At 39.8% G+C, this 22,150-nt stretch overlaps 1 protein-coding gene across 4 annotated transcripts in view; it reads right to left on the reverse strand.

Moving 5' to 3' along the window:
• SEL1L (SEL1L ERAD E3 ligase adaptor subunit) overlaps positions 1-22,150 on the reverse strand; it is a 44,589-nt gene that overhangs the window by 18,805 nt on the left and 3,634 nt on the right. For 3 of the 4 annotated variants that reach the window (XR_002828796.1, XM_006086974.3, XM_023752512.1), the window contains exons 2-8: positions 19,437-19,474; positions 17,841-18,072; positions 6,903-7,070; positions 4,484-4,589; positions 3,527-3,689; positions 1,386-1,439; positions 1,234-1,293 (exon numbers count right to left, since the gene is read on the reverse strand). Coding sequence is in view for 3 of the 4 variants with exons in the window: in XM_006086974.3 (XP_006087036.1) it covers positions 1,234-1,293; positions 1,386-1,439; positions 3,527-3,689; positions 4,484-4,589; positions 6,903-7,070; positions 17,841-18,072; positions 19,437-19,474 (821 nt within the window). In the remaining variant the exon portion in view is untranslated. The remainder of the gene's footprint in view (positions 1-1,233; positions 1,294-1,385; positions 1,440-3,526; positions 3,690-4,483; positions 4,590-6,902; positions 7,071-17,840; positions 18,073-19,436; positions 19,475-22,150) is intronic. The other variant, XM_023752513.1, reaches the window with a different exon arrangement.

Raw genomic sequence — 22,150 nt, forward strand, 5'->3', positions numbered from 1 at the left:
ACCACATTCCCTCTTGTTGCTGTCCCTCTATCAGTGGTTCTCAACCTTCCTAATGCCGCGACCCTTTAATACAGTTCCTCATGTTGTGGTGACCCCCAACCATAAAATTATTTTCATTGCTACTTCATAACTGTAATTTTGCTACCGTTATGAATCGTAATGTAGATATCTGATATGCTATATGTGTTTTCCGATGGTCGCGACCCACAGGTTGAGAACCACTGCCTAGATACCTCTGCTTTTTACGTTCCCTCACCACAATTTACCCTTCAAGAACAGGGTTAGCTGCTTCTTTCCTCAGAAGTACCTCCTTAAATCCCTCTCCTTCTAATGCCACTTTCTAGGTGATTCCTTGACATTCTCATGCTGTACTATAATGGTCTCCTTACCTGTGCCTCCCTTTCTTGATTAAAAGCTTGTTGGATTGTATCTTACTCATCTTTGGTATCCCAACGACATGTACTCAATGAATATTTTTGGAAATGTATGAGTAAAATTAGTTAGGACCCACCCAGCTGGCCAGAGAAATAGATTTTCCTTCCTTTTTAAGTATCATAGCTCATCAATGACTAAGCTGTAAACTCCATATTTTTTCCCGTTTTTTTTTCTGCTTTCAGTCTCATTTCTGCTTACTCTATCCTTTATGTTCTTGTAAGAATGAATTTATATATTCATTTGAAACATAGTAATATGAGTTGGAGGTCATGTGACTTAGCCAAAGTCAGTTTATGAAGTACAAGGCAGATTAAATACACTAAAGAATTTAGTGGAAAAATTCTCTATTTCACCACTAAGCCATTTAAATGATCAATGGTATCAAATGGCACATAAAAGATACTCTGTATTGAACTTTAAAGGACCACTTTATAGGTTTAAAGAACTTTATAGGTTCTTTACATAGTAAGTCCTTCATCAATTTCAATATAACATCTATGACAACCAATCTAAAAAAATGACTTTGACAAACAATTCCAACTTAAAAAAAGAGCCATTTATCAGATATTTATTTTAAGGACAAACTAGTCATTTTCATAAAAAATTGTGAACTCTAACAGTTTTCATCCACATGTAGATTGTTATTGTATTCATTAATAAGAATATTCAATTGAGTATTTGGTCTTAGTGAATAAAAGTAAATTTGAATCATAAAAGTCAGAAAAGTCGTGATCATTTGTTAACCAAAAATTCTTCTGCTACTCAATGTCAGTATTTTTCCATTTAAGTCTTACTTACCAAAATCATGTGGGCTATTAGGTTGCCCCCAAGAGCTCCAAAAGTATAATAAACAAGGGCCTGTGAATGAACAAAAGATACTTAATTGAACATAGGCACATGTATTTACTCAATTGAAAATGTCATATAAATTAAAGTTTTAATAATATTACCTTTGCCTGACTTGAATTAACACCAAGTCCAGAGGCGTAGAGAAAGCCAAGAGCCTGAAATAAAATAATAAAAGTAAGAATTCTGCTTTTGGTGGAAGTTTATCCAAGACAGACATAGTTTTATGTACTATGAAAAGATGAACGAATCTTTAAATGGGAAACAGTTTAAATTGTTGCAAGTATGTACAACCTGGAATTAAAGAGCCTCAGAAATGCATTCAAGGTTTTACAAATTACACAATGAAATACAACTTTAAACAAGTCAAAATATTTAGCTTGAAGATTAAAGATAATTTAATAACTTATTAACTAGAAAAACAAGGTTGAACACAAATATGGCTTTTACTTGATCTTGATGAACAACTATTATAAGGACAGAACAACTCCTACATCGTTACATCAACGCAAAGGTGCATACACAATGGAAATGGATAAGAGATTGCCAAGTTCCACTATCCCAGGAACACAAAGAGGCAGCCAGAGGTCAAGGCAAAGTGGTCAAGGAAGGTCATTTTACAATGCTAGAGCACACCATTTTCTAAAAAAATTCAACCAATCAAAGAATGCACTAGTAAAGTCCTATCCTTTGCCTTGACAACATCAAAGCATAAACTAATGCTGAAATAGTCTGAAAACAGGCTTCTAACTGTGACTAAGCAAATCCAAAACCTTCAGTAAACCTGAATTATTGAAGGCATTTTATTTATTTTTATTTTTTTAACATATATTTTATTGATTTTTTTACAGAGAGGAAGGGAGAGGGATAGAGTTAGAAACATCGAGGAGAGAGAAAAATCGATCAGCTGCCTCCTGCACACCTCCTACTGGGGATGTGCCCGCAACCAAGGTACATGCCCTTGACCAGAATCGAACCTGGGACCCTTCAGTCCACAGGCTGATGCTCTATCCACTGAGCCAAACCAGTCAGGGCTATTGAAGGCATTTTAAAAAAATGTGGTGGCACCCTAAATCCTAGTTGTCAACCTTACCATAGGGAATCAAACAGATATTTTGTATCAAATGGTGTGATGCAATATGGAATGCAGAACATCCCCATAATGCAGTCCAGCCAGAAATATTTTACTTGAGTTCATCAGTCTTTAGCTGTGATAGCCAGTTTATAGGAAATATAGATGATGAAAAAACAAACTAAAGGACACCATGCAGAAGCAAATGGGTAAACTGAGTTAGGACATTCCGCAGAAAAATGGGCCCTAACACAGAAAAAAAAGAAAGGGGATGATAATGTTAGAAATAACAACCAAATGTAAGGTATAGTCCGGGGTTAGGTTTGGACAAAACTGATATAAAGAAAATGTTCTGTTCAATACCATCTGAATATGCTAAGGGTATTATATGTTGTAGAAATTTACTGGAAAGGAAAGGTGAAGATTAACGATTGAGAAGAGCATGTTATGGAACAGTAGACAATGACATCTTATTTTAATCAAGAATTTGTATGTACCTATACACAAAGAAAAAGGTCTAGAAGGCTGTGCATGCACTAACATACTACCAATGCTCATGTCTAGTTGTACATATGCATTATTGACTTCCTTAGCATTTTTAGTTTGTATTTCTAGTTTCTTATAATGGACCTGTACTGCTTCTGTAATGTATATGCTTAAAAACATCAAGATTAATAAGAGATGAAGCAGCTGAACTTTGGAAAGAAATGCACTGGTGAGTAATTTAGGTAAAAGACAATTAGTTCATGTTTCATTCACTACAGATCAAATCTGGAAAACTACAGACATAATTGTGGCAAGATGTCTTAAGTGACCATAAATGTTCTCAGACAAAGGAAAAAGACTGATATTCAAAGATATTTTATTCAAAATTGATTTCAAAGAGGGAGAGGGAGAGAGAGAGAAACATCAATGATGAGAGAGAATCATTGACCAGCTGCCTCCTGCATGCCCCACAGTGGGGATCAAGCCTGCAACCCAGGCATGTGCCCTGACAGGGAATCGAACCCTAATCTCCTGGTTCACAGGTTGATGCTCAACCACTGAACCACAAAGGCCGGGCAAGATATTTTATTCTTATTTTTCAAAAGAAGTCAGGGCACAAAGAGTAAACTGCTGTTAAAATAAACAAGTGCTGTGTGGGAGGAGACTCTCCAATGCAAGTTCACTTACAGTCTGCCCCTTGGGAGAGCCTTCCTCAGTCAGCTTCTCAAACATCTCTTTAGCTGTCTGAAGGTTCTGTGTCAGGTAATCACCAAACAAAAGAGCATATGACACTCTCTCCAGGGCCTTGGTATGGTTCATGCTTGCTGCCTTTTGAAGATACCGATATGCTCTTTAAATGTAAACAATTAAAAACACATTAGCAATAATCTGGAACTTTTATTACATTTTTTAAAGATCTACTGAAATGCAACATAAATAATTTGCTTATTCTATAGTCATGTTACTTATGTATAGAAAACATCCTGGCTACTTTGTTTTTATGTAAGGTACCAGTTTCTCTCTCATCCTAACATCTTGGAATAGTCTAATTACACTAATAGTAATTCCCAAAACTTCTGAAAACATTAACTACATGTGCAATGAAAGAACTGTAATAATATGGTGCCCCATAAATAATCCAGTGATAACCATTGCAATTTAAAAAAAAATCTTTGCACAGAATATAAGCCTGCTGAAATTAAAGGGACATAAAATATTAGAAGACAGTCACTTGTTTTACGTTCTTTCTAAGCGTAAATTCTTAAATTCTAGTCTTTGTCTGCAAGAATATTATGAAGCAAAAACAAAAAAAACAAACATCTGACAATAACTCTTTTTGCTTTATGTAATTTTAAATTCTGAATAGCATATGTATTCTTGGTTCTCAGAAACAACAACTTTAGTCCATTATTTCCATTCTGCTCATTGTACATTGTTGGGATCAGTATTTACAACCTTTTTATCTTAACAAGCTAATATCTGATAAAAAACAATGCCACTGAAGTCCATATATGGTATTAAACTTCTTATAATGCAACTTAACAAAGCCTCTGTTTTGGCAAAACACTTTAAAAAAAAAAACTTCGCTATTTATCTCTGTAATGGCCTATCTTAGGGGAGGCATGTACTTGCAGTGCTACCTACTCTCTTTTTTGGCTTTTCTTATTGCTTCCATTGAGGATTTTCATCCCAGTCTGGTACATCACTTCTGCTTCCTGCATTTGCCGTCTTTTAGTGGCCTCTTCTTCAGCTAAAAACAAAATGTCAGATGCACTTAAATGGATTTTAATTCTACACCAATTATTTATCAAGCATCAGCGTGTATTCTGCCTTTTGAGAATACAAACACAATTAATGATCTTTCATTCTTTACAAAGCTGACTCCAAAGACACATAATTTAACTGTGGCCTTTACCTGACAAAAGATAAGACTTAAAAAACACACAACTTGTCTACATCATGTTCTTTTAGAGAAAGCACTATCAACCTGCTTTTGGAGGGTACTTTTCTGCTAGTAATTCTAAAACTTTTAATATAATTTAACTGAAATTTCAGTAGCAAATTATGATTATGTGCCAAGTCAGCTAAAATCAGAAGGACAGAAGGATATTAAAAAACAATAGTTAGCCTTAGCTGGTTTGGTTCAGTGGATAGAGTGTCAGCCTGCGGACTGAAGGGTCCCAGGTTTGATTCTGGTCAAGGGCACATGCCTGGGTTGTGGGCTCGATCCCCAGTAGGGGACGTGCAGGAGGCAGCCAATCAATAATTCTCTCTCATCACTGATGTTTCTAACTCTCTTTCCCTCTCCCTTCCTCTCTGAAATCAATAAAGATATATTTTAAAAAGATAATCAGAAAAACACCATTTTAGTCAAAGGACACTTTGTTTTTATTTTTTTCCCAAAAATTATTTTGCTATTGTAATATAGTATTGTACCAGAAATCTAGAACTCATTAAGAGATATCTGAGTATTTCATTAGGACCAATAGTTATAGAAACAGTTCTTATATATAAAAAATCTGATGATATTATACCAAAGTACCTAATCATACTGGCCTATACCCAAGATCCGTGGTCGGCAAACTGCGGCTCGCGAGCCACATGTGGCTCTTTGGCCCCTTGAGTGTGGCTCTTCCTAAGCCTTAGGAGTACCCTAATTAAGTTAATAACAATGTACCTACCTATATAGTTTAAGTTTAAAAAACTTGGCTCTCAAAAGAAATTTCAATCGTTGTGCTGTTGATATTTGGCTCTGTTGACTGAGTTTGCTGACACTGCCCAAGATGGGCTATATTCGATGTTATCTTCTAGAAGTGCCTAATTATCTACCAGAGCCATTATTTTGAAAGTGTTATTTGGAATCAAAGGAGATATGTTTAAGATTTTCTGTTCTTTATTAGTTACAAAGTTTTTCCTGAAAAAATACCTTTAGAGGTCAGCCCCCTTAAACTGACATTAACATGCAGGAAGGTGAAACATACATGGTTTGTTAATGTTACTAAGCACAGCACATCTTACTCCAAGTGTTCTTGAAAGATTTTTTAAAATATATTTTTATTGATTTCAGAGAGGAAGGGAGAGGGAGAGATTAGATAACATCAATGATGAGAGAGACTCACTGATCAGCTGCCTCCTACATGCCCCCCACTGGGAGTTGAGCCCGCAACCCAGGCATGTGCCCCTAACCGGAATCGAACCGACGACCCCCAGTCCACAGGCTGACACTCTATCCATGGAGTCAAACCAGCCAGGGCTAAAAGATTTTTTAAAAAATTGATTTGAGAGAGAGAGAGAGGAAGGTAGAGGTGGGAGAGAGAGAGAAACATCGATGCAAGAAAGGAAAATCAATGGACTGCCTCCTGCACGTCCCCTACTGGGGATCGAGTCTGCAATCCATGCATGTGCCCTGATCGGGAATCTAACTGGCAACCTTTCATTGCACAGGACGCCCAATCAAGTAAGCCACAAAAGCCAGGGCTCAAAGTGTTTTTTAAAAGTTATTATTCCTAACCCCTCTTTTTAAAAAAAAAAATTTTTTTTTTTTATTTATTTCAGAGAGAAAGGGAGAAGGAGAGCTAGAAACATCAATGATGAGAATCATCGATTGGCTTGCTGCCTCTATGTCCCCCACTGGGAATAGAGCCAGCAATCCAGGAATCAAATCGTGACCTCCTGGTTCATAGCTCGTCGCTCAACCATTGGGCCACACAAGCTAGGCTCTTCCTATCACTCTTAACCTCTCCATAATGCTGTTTCCTTTACTGTTAAAAAATGTTTTACATTTATTAAATTAGCAGCCTGCCTGAGGGTTTGCAGAACAACTTGTGCACACCAACAGAAAACCCTCTCTAAATAAGACCGTGTGATAAGCTGCCTGAGTGACAGGCTGGAAATAAGTACACTGCATGCTTCCTGTGCTAACGTCTGTTCTTTAAGGCTATAACCACATAATCAACACTGACCATGTCTGTCAAGGGTGGAAAAAGATGGCTAGCAGAGGCCTTAAAGATGCTGTCCAAGACATGGAGCAATGTGGAAATTCCTCCTACAAATCAACACTTACTTTCACAAAAGCCCCACTTTTCATCTGCCTTGTAGTCATAGGTTGTAGCACACCACAGTCTGCCATCTTCCCTCCCATCTGACGTACACTCATCATATTCCTTATCCAGGAAAAGAAAAGGGAAGTGGCAGGGCTCTCCATGTGCTGTGCCTTCAATGGCGGTCAAAGCTGGAAAGATAAGAAAAATCAAAACATGAACAGCACCTGTGGTATTCATGGATTTAACACTGTCAATTTCAGCTACTAGAATTTAAAGATGAAGATACATGATTTGGAATGGGGAATATACAAAAAGTCAGCACTAATCCTTGAATCCTGTTTAGGGGTGACTTGAAGGTGAGTCAACTTAGTGAGCATGGCTAGCTGACTACCCAGCTCTGCAACTAGCTTAGGATTGCTGAAGGTCTTGAGATACAATAACCTTAGAATGCAGTCTACTGTCCAACTTCTGCCCAACTAGTGAGCAAAAAATGAGGCAAATGCAACTGAATCAATTCCACTGCTTGGCACAACTCTCCTCTTTTCGATCTGACTGCTGCAAGTCAATTTCTTCAATAATATAAAGTAATACAAGGAAAATGATCCCCCAGCATTTTATTACAACACTTATAATACATATTGAGGCTCTTTCTTTACCATACTCTAGCTCCCACTAGACTTTGAGCTTAAGGGTGGAGACCATATCTTTAATTTGTTCCATAAGTTCTGAGGATCTCCTAGGTGCCAGGAATGAGGTGGAGCAGAGGTCTCTGATCTACAGAACTTACTGCCTCGCAAGGAAGAGAAACATTAAACAAAAGTGTGATCGATGTTATAGAAAGGAAAGCCTCCCCTCCCCAGAACTAAAGTACACACTGAACCTCCCAGAACAGCGGTCGCCAACCTTTCGGACCTCACGGACCACCAGTGGTCTGCGGACCACCGGTTGGCGACCACTGTCCCAGAGGGAGTGGTTGAAAGGCTGCAGGGTAGGGTGGGGAGTAGTATAGACAGAGGGAACAGGTGTGGTGATTAAAGAAAATAAACAACGTACATTAGACAAAATAAAGAGTTCGGGAAGTTGGAACATGCAGTGTGAGTGCCAAAGTAGATGAGAGAAGCAGCTAAAGAAGCCAGACTAGGGAGGTCCTGACAAATCTTATTAAAGAGTTTGAACTTCATCCTGAGAACAGTGGAACTCACATAAGAGTTTTAAGTAGGAGTGACATGCACATTTTACTAAAAGAATAGACAACAGAATGGAGGGAGGGTTGGATAAGGTGACCAATCCAAGGTTGTGACAGTCATCTAAGCCCGAAGAGGATCATGGAATGAAAGAAGTGGAAAATCTAAAGTGATGCTAAGGAAGTAGATATGGTACTACCTAGTGACTGACTAGATGTGCAGATGAGAGGAGAGGAGGCAAGGAAGCTGCCAGGGTTAGGCTTTAGGAAGTGAGTAGAAGGTTGTCCTTACTAAGATAAAAGGTTCCCACTCCCTAACAGGTCGAAGTGACTCACTATATCTAAACTGTTTAGAAAAACAATGTGGTTTATGCTCAACATCTGTTTTCCTTCTCAAGTCTGTAATTTTGGTACATGCTTAGACAGAGAGTGATTACATGATTAGCCTCCATTAAATACTCCAAGTGCTGGGTCTCTGATGAGAACGTTTCCCGTGCTGTCGCATGTGCTACGGGACTTAAGTGGGTCCAAAGGCTCTCCTTGGGAACTTGCACCTGGCTTCCTTTGGACTTTGCCCCATGATGATTTTGCTTTGTATTCTTTCACTATAATAAATCACAGCCTTGAGTACAACTATTTGCTGAGTCCTCCCAGCAAATTACTGAACCTAGGGATGGTCTTGGGGACCCCCAACATTAGTTGACATCAGACGTGGCATTCGGGGGAATGACCCTGACTCACTGAAATCCAGTGCGGGTGTTGTTTGGGAAAGGAAGGATAAGGGCAGGGTATGATGAACCTCGGGTTCCCCGGTGGTTATGGAGTCATCCCTGGCATGCAGCAGCAGCTGAGCGCTATGTGTGTGAGAGGTAAAAGCTACTTGTGGAACTTGAGAACAGATCCAGCTCCAGGAGAGCAGGCTCGCTGGGTCCCCAGCTGCTCTGGGTCATCCTGGTTAAAGTGGTGATGCCCTTGGGTTTATTCTCTTCTTTGGATAGAAGGAGAAAGGACCACCCACTCTCCCCCAAATTCCCAAAGGTGAAAGAATCAAAATATTAAAACAGGGGGTAGGGAGTAGTGGTGAGGGGAAGGGAGTTAAATTAAGTCCTAGGCCTGGAGCCAAATTTTAGATAAACCAGAAAAAAGGGGAAGGAGGTAACATTCCAGCAGTTTTCTCCCAGCCTAGCTGCAGCTGCAGTAGCTTCCCCCACTGCCCTTCCTCCCCTGCATTCCAGCCCGATCTTCCCTGGCAGCTGTCATGCTAACTAACATAGCATATGTTAAAGTTTTTTTGTTTTTTTAAAATATATTTTATTGATTTTTAACAGAGAGGAAGGGAGAGAGATAGAGAGTTAGAAACATCGATCAGCTGCTTCCTGCACATCTCCTACTGGGGATGTGCCCACAACCCAGGTACATGCCCTTGACCGGAATCGAACCCGGGACCCTTCAGTCCGCAGGCCGACGCTCTATCCACTGAGCCAAACCGGTTTCGGCAACATATGTTAAAGTTTTAAGTAAATTTGTAATGATGGGGGGGAAAAGGGGGGAAATTGCAGTGGCTCTGTATTTTGTGGCTATCACATCTGAATGTATGGTAAAAATGGATAGAAAATGTTAAATGTTTGTAATTCCATATATGCCAGAGGAATCATCCTGATCAGGGAAAGCTGCACAGAAAAAAACGTGTCAGGGACACAGCTTCCATGCTTTTTGCTACTAGTGGGTGGGCTGTAATTTAACCTGAGTATTGGAAACAGGACAAGTTTCTGTAACTGATGGGTTTTGCTATTGAGGAGGAGCAGAGTTTGCTAGCCCTAAATATGACTTTTTGAGATATCGTTTAAGCTGGTTTTTTAAAAAAATATATTTTATTGATTTTTTGCAGAGAGGAAGGGAGAGGGATAGAGAGTTAGAAACATCAATGAGAGTGAAACATCGATCAGCTGCCTCCTGCACACTCCCCACTGGGGATGTACCCGCAACCAAGGTACATGCCCTTGACTGGAATCGAACCTGGGACCCTTCAGTCTGCAGGCCGACGCTCTATCTACTGAACCAAACCAGTCAGGGCAAGCTGGTTATTTTTAAGAAACAAAAGACTCATGAAGAGCCTTTTACCCTCCCCCTACCCCTTACCTGCCTAAAGGAATTCAGATTTAAAAAACTCCTGCTTCAGGAAGGAAGATCACCTTAGCGTAATAAGAACCAAGTGAGGCAGACAGGGAGAAACCCAGCAAAGTCTGCTAGACTCCCCTTCCTGTCCCACTATCTCTGGGTGGCCCTGCAAGAATTTGTTCACTAAATATTTGCTCCTTTCCACCTACCCATGAATTGTCTACATTCCCTTTGAATTCCAAACCGCTATCCTAGCCCCCCTTCTCCTTAGCTCAAAACGATATATGTCTCAACTGCCCCATTTGTCCATCCTTCCCAGATTCTTACAAAACCCCGAATACATAAATAATAAATGTGATTATTTTCTCCTATTAACCTGTCTCATCCTCAATTTGATTATTAGATCAGCCAGAAGAACAATGAGGAAAAAGAGGGGGAAATTTCCACTCTCCCACACAATGGATGATACAGACTTCTGCTTACTGGAGCCTCAGGCAAGAGGGACATATTTAAGAAAGAGAGGTGATCCACAGATGGAAATACACTTTTGAAGTTCTAAAAAGCAGATTCAGTTTGCTAGTGAGTGCTTGTGAAAGCAGAAGTCTGACCCTTAGAGACAGACGTGCAGGTTTGTGGTCAATTTGGACTCAAAGAAAGACACGACAAAAGGGTGGAGGAAAGCCTTGGCTGCCACGGGGACTTTGCTTTGGTGCTGCCGTAGAAAAGCCTCTGGCTTTTAAAAAAAATCCTAACTTACAGATCCTAACTGCCTGGGCTTGATTCTAAGCTACAAGCTGATACTGTCTGGTATAGCTTCCAGGCTCAGTGTGAGCTGAACTGAAAGCAGGTCTGGGCTCCATAAACAGAACTCAGACAGTGACCTCTGCACACTAGGTCCCCCCTCCGTAGGGCCTACACCGAGAGGAAATCAAGAATGCTGGGCTAAACTGTCTGCACCACATACAAATGTCCACAGGAAAGGGCTTCTCTTTGCTGGGACCATTTGAAATCAAGCTGCTGACCAGCTGTATGTTCTGACAGAGACTGACTTAACCTGTGACCTGCCCAAAGCTGCAAGTTGGGAGAGGATACCTCTCAGGGGCTGTGACCCTCCACTCACAGTTGACAGGCTGAAAAGGCTCCTGACCCCCTCGGGAACATGTCTCACTGTGGTGGGGTCCTTATGTCTGGCTCCCCTGATGAGCTGCTGTTTGCAACAATCAACTGATTATCTGACTCTGCTTCCCTCACCTTTCTCCTAGTGGAATTGGATTATTCAATGCAGCTCGCCTCAGAAAGGGCTTGACCTACCTGGCCAGTGTTAATCAGTGGATGAGCACTGACCCATGCACCAGGAGGTCCCAGTTCGATTCCCAGTCAGGGCACATGCCTGGGTTGCAGGATCGATCCCCAGTATGGGGCATGCAGGAGGCAGCTGATCAATGATTCTCTCTCATCATTGATGTTTCTATCCCTCTCTCCCTCTTCCTTCCTCTCTATGAAATCAATAAAAACATATTTCAAAGAGGGCTTGACCTTTTCTAGGCTGCTCACTGGATAGGGGATGGAGGTTATGTAAACTGAATTTGAAATTTTTTGAAAATTCAGGATTCTGTCTTGAACAATTCCTGAACATGATGTCTTTCTAGTTCAGTTGTACAAAAATGTTTTTCTGTGAAGGTGTTAGGCCCCTCTTGCACACTACCCCTCCAGATGGAAGGTCTGGATGAGAGTAGGGGATGATTGTGAAAAAATATGAAATTATGATTACTGAATGGAAACATTGATTTGGCAACAACCAAGAAAAATAAACCTAAACCCCTGCACTGGAGAAGCACAAGAGAGGGGAGACGGTATTCTGATCTTTGTTTTTCAGAACTTTTTCTGGGAACCCCTCCCTTTTCCTAAAGGAAAGCGCCTGCACACCTTTCCCAGCTGTGGAGAGTGCTCTGAGTTCTGACGGTTGAGCCCATGATCACACGCCACAGGGGTGACTACCAGGCCGGCAGCAGGAGGTGGCCCAGACCCTGCGCTCTCCAAACGAAAACCTCCCGGCGTTGTCCACACTCATGAGGTGTATGACCTGGTGTCTTGGACAACAAAACCTTTTGGAACTGACTGGCAGTCTCTCTGAAACCAAGGACTAACTTATTTGTCCTGGAAACCCTTGGAAAAGACACCAAGGATGGGAGGCCACATTGTACTGCCTGAAGTGTGTCCTGCTTGTGTGTCCCAACGATTACAAAATCCTTTCCAGTGTTACTCATGGCCCTCTGGGACAGTGCTTCTGTACGTGCACCCTGACCACCACGACACCGCCTAAGCCCTGGGCAGCTTCACCTTACCGCCAGAGCTGTGCTAGCCCTGAACTGATGCTTAGGGCCAGGTAAAAAGGTTAATACAGAAACTTGAGGAAGCCATCTTTATGATCAGTGGGATCTGTTAACTGGCTAAGTCCAGGACCTGTGAAGGGCATAACTGAAATTATTACTGCAGGTCGGCCTCGCTCCGCTTTCTAGGCCTTACTGATAATAATTTTGCTGTGAAGACAATTTGGCCAATGACCGCACCACGGGGCTGACTGTGCAGAGAAGATCTGACATAGCAGGCCTAGACTTCCACACTTGAAGAGGCCTGCTTACAAGGCTGGCCCTTGGCTGGTGTCTGGGAGCTTAGATTTCTGAAGGATTCCCGCTACCCTAACTGTTAAGAGTGGCTCACTCCAACGATACAAACAATACAATTTACACTGAACACCTGCTTTCCTTCTGGGAGTCTGACAATTGGTACACAATAGACACAGAGTGCCTATGTGACCAGCCCCTAATAAGAATTCCAGGTACTTGGTCTCTAACAAGCTTCCCCAGCAAACAACATTTCACATGGGTTGTCACTTGTTGCTGGGGAAATTAAGCATGTACTGTGTGACTCCCCTAGGAAAGGCCCCTTGTAAGCCTGTGTCTGGTTTCCCTAGACTTCACCCCATACACCTTTTCCTTTGCTGATTTTGCTTAAGAAATCACAGCTGTAAATATCACTATATACTGAGTCCTGTGAGTCTTTCTAGAGAATCATCAAGCCTGGGGTTGCAGTCTTGGAGATCCCACACATAATCAGGAATAAGCTTAAAATGTTCAGGACACAGCAAGAAGGCAGTGTGGCTGGAATCCTGTGAGTAAAGAGGAGTGGCAGAAGATGCAGTTGGAGAGATAGGAGGGGCTTGATCATGGAAGGCCTCATTAGTACAGGTAGGGAGCTGGATTTATTCTGCATGTGGCAGGAAGCCACTGGAGGATTTTCAACAGGAAGAAAGATTAGACAATGGGGAGTGGGGGGTGGGGAGGTTGAAAGCAGGGACACCAGACAGGAAGCTGAACTTCTTTAGTAGAAGCAATATGGCAGCGACATGGTTGGGAGGCTGACAAAGGAAGCAAGTCTAGAAGCAATTGCCATATAACCCACTTCCAATGTAGTCTGACTGCAACCACACAAAACCATGCATATGCAATTTATGTTACATAAGCTTTTCATGTATTAATAATACATTAATAACAAGTCTAAGTAACAGAAAACAATAAAATAATTATTTAAAAGTCAAAACAAGTGAATCTAAGTTTTTATAAAGTTGGCATAACTACACAAAATTATTCAAGTGATTTAATAATACCCTATTACAAATATCTAGTAAAATATTTACTAAAAACAAAAAGAACCATAAAGGAATCTTAAACTACACTCAGTGTCCCTGTTGTTAGTGGTAAGGTGGCCACTGTTATTAACTATACTAGAGGCCCGGTACTCGAAATTCATGTACTGAAGGGGGGGGGGGCGTCCCTCAGCCCGGCCTACGCCCTCTCGAAGTCCAGGAGCCCTCGGGGGATGTCCGACTGACGGCAGTCAGACATCCTTAGTGCTGCTGTGGAGGTGGGAGAGGTTCCTGCCACCGCCGCTGTGCTTGTCAGCCGTGAGCCCGGCTCAGGGCTTCTGGCTGAGCAGCGCTCCCCCCTGTGGGAGCACACTGACCAGGGGGCAGCTACTGCGCTGAGCGTCTGACCCTTGGTGGTTAGTGCGCATCATAGCGACTGGTCATTCTGCCGTTCGGTCGATTTGCATATTAGCTTTTTATTATATAGGATATACATTAGAAGCCTGATGCACAAAATTCGTGCAAGGGGCTCAGCCCTCGCAGCCATGGCTTCATCCAGAAGGTGGTTTGGCTGTCCTGTCTAATTAGCATATTATGCTTTTATTATTATAGATAATTATGGATACATACATGTTAGGATAAAGCAATATAACATTAATGTCATTAGGTACCAAGATTTTCAGCATCAGGGAAAGGAGACACAAACAAAAGGAAGAAGCAAAAACCCTGATGGGTAGAGAGGGCTAGCAGCAGACCTGCAACCCATTCTCTCCTTTTACTGCCCAAGAAACAGAGAAACAGAAGGTGTCACAATCAAATCATCTTAGAAACTTGCTAACAAGAGACCTTCTGACAAGCACACTAGCGGTTTTTACCACCAGGAGTCCTTACTTAAGGAATGCTTTTGCAGGGTACACGTGGTCTGTCGAGACTGCTCACTGAGATGAACCTGAGATGTATGTATTCATAAGGCATGATTTCCTAGAAAACTCCACACAAGCTATGCAGTTACTAGAGAATAAACTAGAGATGTTTCAAAACTGAAATAGCTCTCTTTGGCTGAAGTCACACTCCACACACATCACTTAGAGGCCTCACATGTTGAAATCTGGGCCAGAGTGCATCCTAATTGAGGCAAGACAGGATCTGGGAGTAGCTCTGGCTGCCATGAACTTCTGCACACGTTGCCTATGTGTTGTGATCACTGTATCTTTGAAAATCTTAGTCATGTTTGATCTGATTCCCATGAGTCCAATTTGTCAATAGAATGAAGCATACGTATATAAAACCCATGAATTTGTAATGATGCTCAAAAGCAAAACAAACAAAAACATGCTCACTGGTTTCCTTTGGATGCTGCTAGGACATCAAATTATTATTTGAAAATATTTCAAGGAAAAGAATCAAGCATTTATCCTGCTTTCCTTGTATGGACTATATTACAGAGTAACCAAAATAGTTGATGAGGGAAAGTTTTGTGTGTTTTTTTAAGTTTTTTTTCGTTTGTTTTTTAAAATATATTTTTATTGATTTCAGAGAGGAAGGGAGAGGGAGAGTCAGAAACATCAATGATGAGAGAGAATCATTGATTGGCTGCCTCTTGCAAACCCCCAAACAGGGATCGAGCCCACAACCTAGGCATGTGCCCTTGACTGGAATCGAACCTAGGACCTGTCAGTCCCCAAGCCGATATTCACATCCTGGGGGTGCCAGAAGAAGAGAGCAAGAAATTGAAAACCTATGTAAAAAAAAAATTACAGAAAATTTCTATAACCTGAAGCAAATAGACATACAAGTCCCCAGGAAGCATAGAGTCCCAAACAAGACAAAGCCAAAGAGGCCCACAGCAAGACACATCAAAACTAAAATAACAAAAGTTAAAGCCAAAGAGAGAGTCTTAAAGCCAGCAAGAGAAAAGCCGTTAGTCAGCTATAAGGGAGTTCCTATATGACTGTTAGCTGATTTTTCAACAGAAACTTTGCAGGCCAGAAGGGATTGGCAAGAAATATTCAAAGTGATGAAAAGCAAGGACCTTACAACCAAGATTACTGTACTCAGCAAAACTATCATAGAATTGAAGGATATATAAAGAACTTCCCAGACAAGAAAAAGCTATCAAGTTCATCACCACCAAACCAGTATTACATGAAATGTTAAAAGGACTTCTTTAAGAGGGAGAAGGAAAAAAAAAGATAAAAAATATGAACAATAAAATGGCAATAAATACATATTTATCAACAATTGAATCTAAAAAACAAAATAAACAAAGAAGCAGAACAGAAACAGACTCATAGATAGAAAGAACATTTTGATGGCTGCAAGGTGGGAGTGAGGTTGGGAAGATTGGTGAAAAAGGTGAAGGGATTAAGAAGAACAAATTGGTAGTTACAGGATAGTCATGGGGATGTAAAGTACAACATAGTGAATATAGTCAATAATATTGTAATAACTATGTATAGTGTCAGATGGATACAAGATTTATCGGGATGACCACTTAATACCGAGATTTTCAACCTTTTTCATCTCATGGAACTAATTACTAAAATTCTGGGGCACACCAAAAAATGTAGTTTTTGCCAATCTGACCCCCCAAAAGGTATAATTTTGATTCATTCATACTGGATGGCTATTGTTGTGTTGGCTGTTGTCATTTTTTTATTTCACTATCTAAGGGGAAAGAGGTCAGGTATTGCACATTTAAAAAATTCTTGCAGCATATTGGTTGAAGATTGCTGACTTAGTAAGTTATATAATGTCTAGTCACTGGGTTGTACACCTGAAACTAATATAATGTTGTATGTCAATTGTAATTAAAAAATAAAAAATTATTTAAAGAAAAGATAAACAAGAAAAAGGAATGAATTAAACTATAATACTTGGCCCAAATTTAAAAATGGTAATAGACATCTGGCCTAGATACTGGAATAAAAGGTAGTTTCCAAGGAAGTAAACCAACTTATTTTTCTGAAGAACAATTTAGTAATATGTATCAAATGTCTTTTAAAATTTTACATTTAGTCCATCAAATTCACTTTTAAGAACCAATTCTCAGGAAATTTTCATAGATGTGCACAGGAAACATCTACAATGATCTCCCAGCAATATATACATATACAACCTATTTCAAAGTTATACATGATATGGGAAAATGGTTAAGATAAACTGTTAAGTGCAAAGTGCAGGCAGTAAAATAGCATATACATTTTGATCCAATGTAGTCTTAAAACCATACATCTACAAAAAAGCTGGAAAGAGTAATTAATTCTCCATGATGTTAATAGCTGTTATTTCTAGTTGATGGGATTAAGGTATTTTTAATTTTTTAGATTGGTTTTTCTATTAATGAGTATGGAATATCTGTAATTAAAAATTATATTTTTAAAAGGTGAAAATCTCAATCAAGTCCTGAAAGTGGCTAACAATGGAATAATAAATGGGCATAGCAGTGATCTTTGAACAAAATGCTAGAAGGGTGGAGGGATAGGGCATAGTGGACACACCTCTGCTGTGATAAAGATCATGTTTTAAATTAAAAAACAGAGGATGTCAAGGTGAAAGTTAGAAGAGGATTAAAGTTTATGTAAGCTTCAATTACAGAGGAATAAATACCTAGATCAAATTACCTAGGATGACTAAAAAGGTATGACAGTAAAAATCCTAACACAATTCTGAAAATAACCAAAGTAGCATGTTAGACAATCCTTCCTGAGTTTCTATTGTGTGTACCACTCTCACAGATGATTACAGTCTGGGGTCCAAAAATAAATGTTAGAATAAATATAATACAAATTCAATTTTGACAGTTGAATTTGGCCAATGTAAAGTGGGTCAAATCTGTTAAGTGACTAACTCTTAACTTTGATATGTGAAAATCTTATAAAACTAAATTTTATACATTATATGTGGTTAATAATCACTAAACCAAGATTTCTGCATCTTTTTACACTAGCTTTAAAATTTCAGTCATCTCCTTCCTAAATTAGGCAAAAGCAAAGAAAAAGTCCAGACTACCTGGTTTCCGTACTTTCGTTGGTTCTTCATAATCTTTGTTTTCTGGATTTGAAGATTCTAGAAAGCTGATTTCCTCGGTGCCACTTTCCCCTTCTTGGCTCCTGAGGCTGTCTTCCTCCTCCTGAATAGGTGATTCTAATTCCGACTCTTCTGAATCAAGAAATATCTGACCAGCGACTACTCTGCCTGCTGTGCTGTGGTCCTTCACCGGCTCATCTGATGGCAAAGAAGTCTGAGAACAGAAAATATTTTTAGTTATCAACAGTACCAACATTTGCTTCAATCTAATCTGACCATTACTTTTATCATACAGAAGATATCTCTCCTACAGCTCCCTGAATGTGCCATACTTGCTCATCTCTACAGGTTTTTGTAGGTGTTCATCACATTGTCTGCATCACCTGCCTAACTCTGACTCTTCAAATTTCAACTCAGATGTTACTTTTTCCAGGAAGCCTTTTTTTTTTTTTTCTGATGCAAACAGCTGCTGTATTTCTGCTAAAGTGACAGTAACACAGATAAGGCAAAGAGCTGAGGTGGGGAAGGGGTAGATCGTGCAAAATGGAAACCTAACATAAAAAGACACACATACCAGTAGCCTCTTTAAGGCAGGGAGAGAGGGAAGGAGGGAGAGAGTCTTGCATGGGGATCGAGTCCGCAACTTGGGCATGTGCACCAACCGGAACTGAACCAGAAACCTTTCGGTGCACAGGACCACAGGATGACACCCAACCAAATGAGCCATACCAGCCAGGGCTGGGAAGCCTTTCTTAATTCCTAAAGTCTGGGTTAGGATCTTCCCATACATGCTCCCAACATATCTTATATTTCCCCTTATGATAGCCCTGGACTATAACTTCCTGTTTCTTATCTATACTCCCTCTAATCTAGAGATGAGTGATTATAACTGGTTGTTCTCCTTGGGTACATAATAATTAGCTTTATCCATTCAATCAAGCATTTTAAGTGCATAACTCAATAGATTTTTTTTAAAAATGATATAAGTAGAAATAAATGGTAGAGAGTCTTCAAAATTTAAAAAACTAAAAATTAAAAAGAATAAAATCAATCTCTCATCCCATATAATAAAGATGTAATATGCAAATGGTCATTACATAATGACCGACCGTGTAATGACCGGATCACGGATCAGCAGGAGGGTGGGGCAGCGAGCTACAATCGGGAGGCGGAGAGCTACAGGAGGGGGCAGGGCAGCAAGCTATGAAGGGGGGGGGGGGGGGCGGAGAGCTACTGGAGGGCAGCAGCGAACTACTGGCACACGGATTTGTGCGCAGGGCTACCAGTTAAGCAATAAGAGCCTGAAGGCTCATACACATACACAAGCAAACACACATGTGGGAACATTCAAGTTGAAATTAAACCTAATAACCAACACTCTTAATGGAAATATTTATTATTTTCTCTCCCATAGGTCAGTGGGTTTTTTCTTACCGAAAAACTAGAACTATATTGATACCTGCTATCTTTTCTTTTTCTTTTTTTAAATCCAATTCTGTTGCTCAAAACATGTAGATTTCATATCCTTTGTTTTAAATCGGGCATCAAATATGAGTCAATGCAAATGTTAGTACATACCTTGGAATCTAAGGATTCATCCTGGCTGCTTTCATCATCTGTAAAGAAATTTTAAGACAACTTAGTCATCTTTCTTGTTGGGAAGTCACAGGTATTAATAAAAGAAAGCATTTGATAAGTACAACAAATAATAATCAGACACTGGATAAATAAAATTAGAATTCTCTAAAGCTGGTTGTATTCAACAACAGTTCAGAAAAGATTACCTGAAAGGAGAAAAAGGGGGTGAGGTGGTAGTTTTTCCAGGAAAGACATTTGTTTGATCTGTTATACAGGTAGGAAGACCAACAACTACCACACCAAAACCAGATACCATTCTTCTGTATATATTCAGACTACTACCGAGAGTGAGTTACTAAATTTATAAAAATTAGTCTCTGATTTTGTGGTTCAGGATTCTATTATTTTCCTCTGCTCAAAATCTGGAGTTACACCAGCTTATGTTAGTGCTGATTAGCACTTTTCGTTCACTAAGACTACTAAAGATGCACCCTAAGAACTATTATTATTATTTGACAGCAGAGTTGCTATATTGAGATAGTTGTGTTCTATTTTACTGAAGAGATAACCAGATACAGGTAAAAAGTAGCATCATACTATCATGTATTCATTCACAAAAGATATATTTATTAAGAAATCAATAGCTTATATTAAATAGACAATGAATCCAACCACTAATTACTCCTTTTTTCCAAATTCACGTCTGCTGCTTTGGCTTTGCCCAATTACATTAATTATCCTTGTATTATTCTGTGTTTTCCTGGTATTACTTCTATTCTGGCCACTTATTCATTTTCCTGTTCTTTTTTTTTTTGGTTAATCCTCACCAGATAATTTTTTTTCCCATTGATTTTTATTTTTAGAGAGAGTGGAAGGGAGGGGAAGAGACAGAGAGATATGGGGTCTGGGGATTGAGCCTGCAAACAAGATGCTGTGCCCTTGACTAGAACTGAACCCTCAACCCTTCAGTCCAAGGGCCAACAGGCTGAGAAAACTGGCTAGGGCCTGTTCTTATACAAATACATTTGACAACTCCATGTCCATATGCAAATGTTTGGTCTTTGTGTTTGTGGCCAGTTAACAAATAGAGGATCTCAAAGCTTCCATTTACTCTTAAAATTACGTAATTTTAGCTAGGAATGAGCTTCAGTTTTGCCTGTTCCATAAGTTATATGAGAAATTAACCAGTAGACAAAATGTTGTAAGACCATGTGATTTTTACTAGAAAATTTTGTGTTATGGTTGCCATTTATCTTTACTTCATATGGTCACATTATTCATAACCTGTAATTCTAAGATATAACAAAAACATGTTTTGGAATTTGTATTATCACTGAGCTAACCTTTAAGAAGTATAACCAACTCAAAATTATGTACAAAACACACAACTCTATTTCACAGTATTGGTTTCTTTTGAATATTTGAAAAAAGTCTATTAGTGAGGTTTTGTCATATACAAAAGTGCTGTCAATTCAAAGAAGCTTAAGTTACAGCTTCTTTCATATCACTGCTTTTAGATTACCTTTCACATATGTTTTCGTTCTGGTGAGTGGGGGGAGGGTATAGCATGTCTTAATCCACAGTGCCTATACATTTAGGTAGTGATGTCAATCCTATATAATAAAAGCCTAATATGCTGTGTCTGACTGTTCGACCAGTTGCTATGATGTACCACCAGCGGGTAGATGCTCCAACTGGTAGGTTAGCTTGCTGCTAGGGTCCAGCCAATAGGGACTGGGCGAGACAGGCCGGACACGCCCTGGAGCCCTCCCACGGTCCCACCCCACCTTATGGTGCACCGAACCAGTGGGGTCCCTCCGCCTGGCCTGCGCCCTCTCACAATCCGGGACCCCTCAGGGGATGTAGGAGAGTCGGTTTTGGCCCGATCCCCGCAGGCCAGGCCAATGCACTGAACCTCTAGTTAATTAATAATCATCCAGCATGCTAACTTCTTCACAATTATCACCCAAGTTCTAACATATGGTTCAGTTTCCATTCTCAACAAATCTTTGGACAAAGGGAAAAAAATTCATCTCTATTATATATCGAAGTTGTATGTGTGAATGTATTTAATTAATCACAAACATTAACTAGTTAATAAATCAAGAGCAGAAATGGTATATCCCTAAATACTGAATCAGTGGTTCTCAAACGTCCTAATGCCGCAACCCTTTAACACAGTTCCTCATGTTGTGGTGACCCCCAACCATAAAATTATTTTTGTTGCTACTTCATAACTATAATCTTGCTACTGTTATGAATCGTAATGTAAATATCTGATATGCTATATGTGTTTTCCGATGGTCGTGACCCACAGGTTGAGAACCGCTGCTTTAGATTATCTGGAATTCTTAAATCACTAAATTTAGTATCCTGTCACAACAGGGCACATATGCACCTAATCATTAAATAATACAGATGCCTATAAATAAATTTTAAGACATATACATTTGAGATACTACAAGCTGTTAGGCATTCATATGTTTCTGAACTCCAAGAGACATGGAAACTTGTGACATCAGGGTTATTTCATGTGAATTGCATCATGCTTCTCTCTCTTTCTTTTTTCTCTTCACAAACAGGAATAGATACTAAGGTTACTGGCAAATAAGATAATTTTTTCTCCTTTACTAAAGTGGGAGAAGCTACCCCAGATGGTAGTTTTAAAGCATAAGCTATTTTCTCTTTCAAACTGATATAGCTACTCACACAAC

The sequence above is a fragment of the Myotis lucifugus genome, unplaced genomic scaffold (genome assembly GCF_000147115.1).
Source record: "Myotis lucifugus unplaced genomic scaffold, Myoluc2.0 scaffold_34, whole genome shotgun sequence".
NCBI classification, from domain to species: Eukaryota; Metazoa; Chordata; class Mammalia; order Chiroptera; family Vespertilionidae; genus Myotis; species Myotis lucifugus.